General features: G+C 41.9%; 1 protein-coding gene across 1 annotated transcript in view; it reads right to left on the reverse strand.

The window, feature by feature from the left end:
• MEGF9 (multiple EGF like domains 9) overlaps positions 1-7,728 on the reverse strand; it is an 82,113-nt gene extending 74,385 nt beyond the window's left edge. Inside the window, exon 1 of the mRNA XM_032418261.1 lies at positions 6,980-7,728. Coding sequence (XP_032274152.1) covers positions 6,980-7,565 — 586 coding nt within the window. The 5' untranslated portion in view covers positions 7,566-7,728. The remainder of the gene's footprint in view (positions 1-6,979) is intronic.
• Positions 7,729-7,967: the final 239 nt, after the last annotated feature.

Consider the following 7,967-nt stretch of genomic DNA (forward strand, 5'->3'; position numbering starts at 1 on the left):
AGAAAGAAAGAAAGAAAGAAAGAAAGAAAGAAAGAAAGAAAGAAAGACAGGCAGACAAAATCTGGGCAATAAAAAAAGAGCCCAGAGCAAAAAGAAAAAACTTTTCTCTCATTATTTTCATAAAGAGAGAATTAATACCATGTCCTGAATACTATATAAATTATGACACTTTCTTCTCAAACGGGCTTAATAATCTAAATTAAATAGACTAAGAACAAATCCATAGGAAAAAAGTCAAAGTCGCAGAGAAAGACAGACAGGTTTTGTTCAGAGTGCAAAGTGTTCAACCCTTTGCACCCTGTTACCAGGCCATCTTCAAGGACATCTTTTGTTCCTCCAGAAAGACTTCTTGGAAGAATTGGGCTTTGAGGAGGCACTGAAGGAGGACAAAGTGGTAAATTGTTAAATAGAGAGGATAATTTGATTCCTTAAAGAACATGAAAGAATGGATGGGGCTAAGAATAAAAGACAAGAGTGAGAGGGACATATAGAGGAATTTAAAGTGAAAAAAATAAAAATAAAAAAAAGTGAAAAAATGAGCAAGGAGAACAGAGGACAGGTTTTGTTTTGTTTTTTTCTTAATGAAGAAAAAATAATGGGGAAAGGTTTTTTTGACAATAATGCTTATCTGTGAAACAGTAGTAGCATTACCAGAGGGATTATTTTGACACAAATTTATCACATGTACTTAGAAGAGACATCTACAAGGATAATTTTTTTGAATAAACCTTTACTGTGATCCAAACACGTATGTGTCCAAACATTATCTTTTTCATCACAATTTTCAAAAATCTCCCTTCAAAGTTACTAGTGTAGTCTGGGTAGTTGTTTCCAGTGAAAAACAGATAAACCAAAATATGTACCTCAAGAGAGACAGTGACCACAGAAGAAGTGCCTGTAACATAATCTCAATATTAGTAATAAAGATTTTTATATCACATCTACGGTAAATAAACAAAAATGAAGATCAAGGCAAAAAGCATGAATTAAAGCTCTTTATAACTAAAAATATCATCTAACACTGTCTTTCAGCTAAACAAGATCTTATATTTCTATTCTCTTCTGATCTACCCATAATTTACCCATCAGTAAAAACAGTACTGTGATACTTTTTTTCCATTCTTTTTATAAGGGTGCCAGGACGTCTGGAAGTTAATATATACATGTTTAGAAATGTTGAGATGAAAAGTAATGCACACTTTAATTTAATGGGTCTTTAAAAAAAAAATCAAGATAAAAAGACCTAGTCAGATTATTTCAATGTGTAAATTTTCAATTAGCCAGAAGGCTTCCTGGGGTCATAATTCAGAAGATTTGAAACTAATGTTATGGAGTTTAACTATGCTATTCCAAAAACAAATCAGACTAAGGAATTTCTACATAAAGCTAGGCACTTAGGCCAGGAATAAGATACAGTAAATTTGAGAAGTCCCTGGGCCTGGCCCTAAAAAGACTATAAACTTCTTTATCACAGACCATATTAAAATCTAATCAAAGGAAGAATTAAAACTACAATTTAAAACCACAGTTGTAAAACACTGTAAAACAGAAAATTCAAAGAGGTGAATGAATAGCATACAATAGAGTAAAGGGAGTAACTTCACTCAGTAGAACAGTAGAAATTTTCTCAGATTAGTATCCAAGGACCAATAATTTTTAGCAAAATGGTTGCCTTCTCTTCTCTTCTATGTAACTATTTCCTTAAATGCCAATAATATGAATTCTGGAATCAGAATGATTAAGTTTGAATCTAGGTTCTGCCATAGCTGGGCTTCTGTGAGCCCCAGTTTCCTTATCTGTAAGATGAGGATAATAATAGTATCTAACTCAATTGTACCTAACTGTTGTGAAGATTAAATAAGTTGATATATGTAAGGTGCTCAGAACACTGCCTGGAACATAGTAAGTACAATATGTGTTTGCAATTACTGTTACAGTGGTCCATAAGCCCTCAGACCTGATGCCAAGTACCAGGAGATCCAAAAACCAAAATTCTTTCTGTAACTCATTTGACAGCAAAACCTGACCCAAACATATGCAAGGCTATTTACAGTCTTTATTTATCCCACTCACTGTAAATATACATGCATTTTGCTGCAAATATCTTCATGTATTTGATCATAGGATGCTGCCCCAGACTTCATTGGGCTATATTTATTAACTTCCTAAAATCCAGAAAAAAAACTTAAATTCTGAACACATCCAGCCCCACAGGTTTTGGATAAAAGATAGTGGACCTACCTTATCTCTGGAGCCTGAACAACTTCTATGTCCCTAAAACAAATGATATCTTCTTAAATAACCACAAGCAAATAACACTCTGTACCTAGAGCAGAGAATTTTAGGATGAAGAAAACATTACCTGGTATGAGGAATTCTTAATCTCAGGAAATAAACTGAGGGTTGCTGGAGTGGTGGGGGGTGGGAGGGAGGGGTGGCTGGGTGATAGACATTGGGGAGGGTATGTGCTATGGTGAGCACTGTGAAGTGTGCAAGACTGTTGAATTACAGATCTGTACCTCTGAAACAAATAATACATTATATGTTAAAAAAAAATATATAGTAGGAAGGGAAAAATGAAGGGGGAGAAATCAGAGGGGGAGACGAACCATGAGAGACTATGGACTCTGAGAAATGGAGGGTTCTAGAGGGGAGGGGGCGGGGGGATGGGTTAGCCTGAGTGATGGGTATTAAAGAGGGCACGTACTGCATGGAGCACTGGGTGTTATATGCAAACAATGAATCATGGAACACTACATTAAAAACTAATGATGTAATGTATGGTGATTAACATAACATAATAAAATAAAATTAAAAAAAAAAAAGGAAAAAAGAAAACATTACCTGGTACAGTTAGAAGGGCCCTGCATTCCCAGAATGTTCCTTTCAAACAAAATCCATTCACGATATTTTATTTACATGTTATACTAGTCAGAATTTTCAAGCTCTAAATTCTAAGGTTTGCTTAAACAAAGCCTATTCTCTTAATTTAGATCATAAATAAATGATTAAGTCTCTTTGGGGGCATTAATGTGCCCTGAATCATGCATACCAAATCATCACAGAACTTTTAAGCTAGAAGAGACCCTTGAGAACTAAACTATTACTCCTTCCCTTCCAAATTATTTTATCATCCATAAATTTACTCTCCTCTATGAGGTAAGAATAACCTGCTCTAACTTGTCCTTAGACTCTGTCTATAGGAACACCCTGTAGGTGCATGTGAATAAACTGGGTGCGGTATGCTAACAGACTTGGGATCTAAAAGGATGGCTTGAATCTAACACAATACATCAAATGTCTCAGTTCATACTTTAGAAAATAACAAGAATTTCCCAGTCCGGAATGAAGAAACACTCATCTAGTACATGTTTTGTTTTTTTTTAAAAAACGGCTTAGCTATCTTAATGGACTCAATGAGTCAACAACATAATGTGGCTGCCAAAAACACTACTGTGATTAGGAACTAACTACATCAACAGTAGCATAGCATCCAGAAGGAACGAGGTAACTGCCCTCTCTACCGCAAGCTAGTTAGAGCATATCTGGAGTATTATGTTGAGCTCTGTGCTCCACGCTTTGGGAGAGACGCAGAAAGACTGAAAAAGTCCAGAAGAGGACAGTGAGGGAATGTGAAACCATGTCACATAAAGAACAGTTGAGGGAGCTAAAGTTATTTAGTCCAGACTCAGAGGGAACACGATCACTATCCCCAAGCCTCTGAAGAATTATCATGGCACAGAGAGAGCAGACTTGTTCCACATGGCTCTGAAGGGCAGAACCAGAACCAGTAGGTGTTAACAACAGAGAGAAAGATTTCAGCTAACTCTTGGAAGTATTTCTTAAAATGTAGAGCCACGCTAGGAGGTAGTGGCTTCTAAAGTCCTATCTAGCCCTAAAGGTCCATAGTTTAAAAAATCGAACCCTTGTCATCACCTTAGTCTCTTACTGCCGGTAACCACCATCCTCTGGCATCACAGCCTCTTCCTTAACTCTTCTTAAAATGGCCTACCCAGCCAACCAATCAGCCAAATGTTTTGCCAAGTCTGGGGGAGGAAAGTGCCTGTTTGCTGGGCAATTAGTTTCAGTTTGCAGATCAGTGTCCTTATAAACAAAAGAGGGCCCTAATTGAGGGGCAGGCAAGAGCTCTCAGCTAGACCTCTATGAAAGAAATTCTTATTAAATCAAAGAGCAGCTAGAAGACCCATCTAATCACATATTATCAATGGCATTCAGTCCTTACAGGAACATTAAAATATAATACCCAGTACAACCATCTTCCCAAATGCCAGAGAATCCAACTCTGCAAGTCAAACTAGGTCTCTCAAGATCAGCTAGAAGCTTTCCTTCTGTCAGAGTTGTGTGTACTGCTTGAAGTAGACTAGAACACATGCTCAGATAAAAAGGCCATCCTTGATTATATCACACTGTAAAGCCAAAACTACGTATCAACAGGCCCACAAAATTCAGTTCAGCTGCTAAGAACTAGACATAGGCAATCCATAGTGAATTCACACAAAAAAAGTAAGAACTGTGTTAAATTTAAGACACAGAAGAGCTACCAAAGTTGGACAGCCTTCTAAAACTTTTGTCACCCAAAGACCATGATAGACATAGGTATATGTTAGTTCATGGAAGTTACTAAAGCCTTGAACAGTTCAGATGTCACATATTAATCAATTCAGCTTTACTTCACTTGAAATTGGGTTCTTTGAAACTCCAGCTGAAGTATTGGAGAATATGTCCATGATGGGCTTAACAAGAACACATTCTTCTCTGTGCTTTTTAAACTGAATCCCAGAAGCAATCTAAATGTCCATAAATAAGGAATTGGTTTAAAAAATTATATTACTCTTATACCAAAAAATGCAACTGTTAAAAGAAGAATAAGGTAGATCTTAAGTATGGACATGGAAAAAAAAATTCCCAATATATAGTTAAGTGAATACAGCAAGCTGTAAAACAGTATGTGTAGAAGTATTTTGAGTTTTAAAAACTATTTTTAAAACCCGTCTGTGTATGTATGTTCATATATGTCCAGAAAAATGTCTGAAAAGAGATCAAACTGTTAACAGTAGTAACCTCTAGGGACTGACTGGAACTAGGAAGCAGTAAAGGAGTGACTTTCACTTTTTCCTTTGTAGACTTCTGGTTGTTTGTATTTTTTTGGAAGTAAAGGTTAATTTTGTGATTTAAAAATAACAATACAAAAATAATAAAGTTAAAATAATATCAATTACATGGACTTATTTATCATATACTAACCATTCAAAATGAGTGATCTTGCTACTACTTAAATGCTACTGTGTGCTTCAAACTCTGAAAAATTTAATTCATCCTTTTTCTATTATATTTTACTACAACAACAACAACTAAGAAATCATCACATTACTACTAGGTTTCTCAAAAAAAATTGTAGTCATAAGGATAACTAACACACACAAAGTGCTTATTCTGGACCAGGAACTGTTCTAAGCACCATAAATGTATTAACTTAGTTAATCTTCACAGCAATCCTATGAAGTAAGTACTATTATTATCTTCATTTCACAGTTGAAGAGAGGTTAAGTGACCTGCTCAAGATTACAGGGTTAATAAGGGGCAGAGCTAGGATTCAAACCTAAGAATGGACTCCAGAGTCCATACTCTCAACCACTATGCTTCCTGTCTCTTAGTAATATGACAATCTTTCTATACCAAAGCCAAAAAAGGTTACAGTCAAAATCCAGCTAGTTAATACACTCCTTCAAGCTAGAAGAGATGCAAACTTAGCTTTTTACGGTTGGAATAATCTGCATTCCTACTGATGTTAATGCCATGCTCCAACCCAAGATTCAAAACTGTATTAAGACTCATAATCATGTGGGAAAACTCTCTACAAATTCAATTATAGTCCAAAGTCCATACCTGACTCTACAGCAAATCACTGAGCCTAACAATTAGGTCAGAGATCCATTAATGTAAGTACAGCTTGGCGAATAGTTTGGACAAATCTCCAGCCCAACTTTGGCAAAGGAATTCAGAAACTCTTGTCTAATGTCTTGACAAGGTAGTTTTTATTTTAGTTCCAGGCCCACTTTAGATTAAAAGGAGACAAGAATAGGAGTTGTCTTTAACTTTGCTTGAAGACTTCAATCAGCAGGAAGAAGAGCCTATTTTCTATGTGGACTCAAAACAGATACTGGCATTTATCAGCATCCTCCAAACTGAACATTCTAACTTAAGGGGGAAAAAATGGGCATCCCTGCTTAAATTGTATATTTGTCCAAACATATTGACCTTGTAAGTGAGAAAGAAAAAAAATGGTGCAAGGAAGGGATTTAACCTAATTTGTAGGCATGCTCAACCTAGATACACACCTGTCCCAAATGACCTACTGAATTCACTTATTTGCAGGGAAAACATGGATTACAATGTCTTTTTTTTTTTTTTCCTCGGCTGGTCTGTCCTACAGTGGTAAACAAAATCCTCACTATCTCTTCCACCTGTCACATGCACATCTTATATATACATATATAATGCACATTATATCTATATGCACATTATACATACACACACAGACGGAAGCTTTGGAAGGAATCCCTTATACTCAGTTTTTGACCCATTGGTTGAAGGAGGTACTGTTCTGGCTTTCAAACTTCCCGAAATAACCCAGGCGGAGAGGCAGGGTGAACGAACCGAACCCAAAAGTTTGCGCCCATTCAGGGTCTCTGACAAAGGCCAGAAAGCCCCGTTTGGAAAGAGATACGATGCCTTCCACACCGCAGCCGCACCCCTCCCGGGGAAGCCCAGCCCAGGGGGGACAAAAGACTTTCCAGATTGGGGAAGGGGGTGCGGGCGAGCTGGAGCTCGGACCTCCCCCTTGGGAGTCGAAATCCGGGGAAACTTTGGGGCGAAGAATGATCAATTCCGGGCACTAGCCCAACCCTGGAGGCAGCCGCGGGGCTGCGTGCAGCCGGCGAGGGGCGCGGGGACTCACCTGGGGGAGGGGGCGAGGGGGCCTCGGTGGCAGGTGGGGTGGGCGGGACGCTGCTGCCGCCGGGGAGCTCGGGGGTCGGGCTCAGCCGAGTGGTGGGCGCCGGGATGGTGGTCGCAACGGGGGTGGTCGGCGCCGGGCCAGTGCTCGTCGAGAGGGTGGTCGGCGCGGGTCTGGTTGTCGCGCGAGGGGTGGTCGGAGTACGGTCCACCGCCGGAGGGGCGGTCGGCGAGGGGCCGAGCGGCGCCTGGAAGGTGGTCGCGGCGGGTCCGGCCGTCGCCCGAGGAGGGGTGGTCTCCGGGGATTGGGCTGACGAGGACGCAGCCAGGGGCTGGTGGACAGTAGTGCGCGGCGCTCCGGTCCTCGGGGCCTGGGCCGTGGGAGTCGTCACCTTAGAGAAAGGGCGACTGGGCTCGCCCCCTAGCCCCGGGCCCGGAGACGCGTCCACCTGCCCCGCGGCCCCGCCGCCACCGGTGACATTCCCCGCCGAGGTTGTTGAGGCGGCGGCGGCGGCGGCGGCGCAGCACAACAGGGCGAGGGCGCCCAGGCTCGGCAGGCTCCTCATGGCGCGCTCGGCTCCGCCATTCATTCATTCAGTCATTCAGTCGGTCGGTCAGTCATCTTCTCCTCCCTGCACTCGGACCAGGGAAGCCGCCGCAGCCGCCACCGCCACCGGGCGCACCATCGCCACCTCCCTCTGACAGGCGGCCGGCCCCGCGGGCGGGCCCCAGCGCGGAGGGAGCGACCGGGCAGAGCGCGGACAGCCCGCCCTCCCCGATTGGCAGCCTCGCCCGACCAATAGAAGGCCACGCTGGCCCACGTGACCCGCCCGCTTCCCGGCCTCTCTGTAGCTCCGCGGACCAATCAGAGGGCGTCGAGGGGAGGGGGCGGTGTTAAGGCGGGAGGAGGGTGGTAGGAGCCCCTCTCCAGCCCTTCGGGCTCGCGGCAGCTCCGGCTTTGTCTGCCCAAGGAGTGGGGCGCGGGCCGCGGG

Source organism: Phoca vitulina, unplaced genomic scaffold (genome assembly GCF_004348235.1).
Source record: "Phoca vitulina isolate PV1807 unplaced genomic scaffold, GSC_HSeal_1.0 scaffold21, whole genome shotgun sequence".
Taxonomy (NCBI): Eukaryota; Metazoa; Chordata; class Mammalia; order Carnivora; family Phocidae; genus Phoca; species Phoca vitulina.